Source organism: Capsicum annuum, unplaced genomic scaffold (assembly GCF_002878395.1).
Source record: "Capsicum annuum cultivar UCD-10X-F1 unplaced genomic scaffold, UCD10Xv1.1 ctg23150, whole genome shotgun sequence".
Classification (NCBI taxonomy): Eukaryota; Viridiplantae; Streptophyta; class Magnoliopsida; order Solanales; family Solanaceae; genus Capsicum; species Capsicum annuum.
Window position 1 is genome coordinate 1 of NW_025829271.1, and position 1,175 is coordinate 1,175.

General features: G+C 37.5%; 1 protein-coding gene across 1 annotated transcript; it reads left to right on the top strand.

Moving 5' to 3' along the window:
* Positions 1–246: 246 nt before the first annotated feature.
* Positions 247–1,005, top strand: LOC124890713 (pterin-4-alpha-carbinolamine dehydratase 2, mitochondrial-like; the record flags this gene model as incomplete). Its single annotated transcript, XM_047402489.1, is given in 2 exon segments — positions 247–315; positions 728–1,005. Coding segments are annotated over 2 exon segments (176 nt in total), but the record flags the coding sequence as incomplete, so codon positions are not given.
* Between the last annotated feature and the right edge of the window lie 170 nt (positions 1,006–1,175).

The following is a 1,175-nucleotide window of genomic DNA, read 5'->3' on the forward strand; positions in this document are numbered from 1 at the left end:
GCCGTATCTATGTTATGTCATCTGCTTCTGTGCTGTACTATGTGTTGTGTGATATCTCGTGACTTGAGCCGGGGGTCTTTCGGAAACAGCCTTTCTACTTCATCAGAGGTAGAGGTATGGACTGCGTACATCTTACCCCCCCCAGACCCCACTAAGTGGGAATACACTGGGTTTGTTGTTGTTGTTGTTGGATTGCATAGTTGGATGATTATTTTTTTATCAAGAAGTCTGTTTATGTTTATGCAGGTCATCATCCAGATCTTCATCTTGTTGGGTGGAATAATGTGAAAATTGATATATGGACGCATTCTGTGAGTAAGAATATTGTCATTTCAACAATTCTCGCTCCATATATTTTCCAGCTTAGTATATATAAGCTCAAGTTGATGCTCAGTCCTTATCTGGTTATATATATTTTTTAGGATAAACGTATTACACTATTCATGAATTCATGAAGTCCTTTTTCTGTTTTGTTTGCTTAACTCTTCACAACTCACACACAGAGAGGTAGGATGACATAACTTTGAGCTAGCTTCGTGCTGCATACCTTATATGAGTTACACGCTTTATGTGATTCCATGAGCAGTGCATCTGGATTAGATGATTGAATGTCCATTAAATAATAGATAGATTTCTTGGAGAATTTTCTGTTTGAAAATGTAGAGAAGTTGCCTTTCATGGAAGCTTAAATGAAAAACTTAAAATGTTTAATTATTCTCTTCTGCAGGTGGACTTACAGAAAATGATTTCATACTAGCTGCCAAAGTTAATGGGCTTGATCTGCAGCACCTTCTCAGCGAGAAACTTAGCAGACCAGCGCAAACCGGCACTTAATCTTCCAAGTTTAGGGTTGTATTTTGATATTAGTTTCTCTCATACTTGATGTCATGGATGTTTGAGTACCGTTTTCTTTTATTAAAGAATTGAAATCTAGAGGACGTCTTTCCTTGGGGCATTTTGTTCATACTAAAGTTATGCATTTCAGGCAAATCCCATTTCTTTGACATGTTGGTGTCTTCATATGGTGATTCTGGTCTTTGGAGAGGAAATACCGAATTTTTGCTGCCAAGTACCTTCTCTTTGCATCTCTCACGACCATTGAACGAAAATTAACCTATAGTTTCTCATGTTGTGTAAACCTAAAGTTGCGGCTTAGTGGTTGTTCATGCTAATAA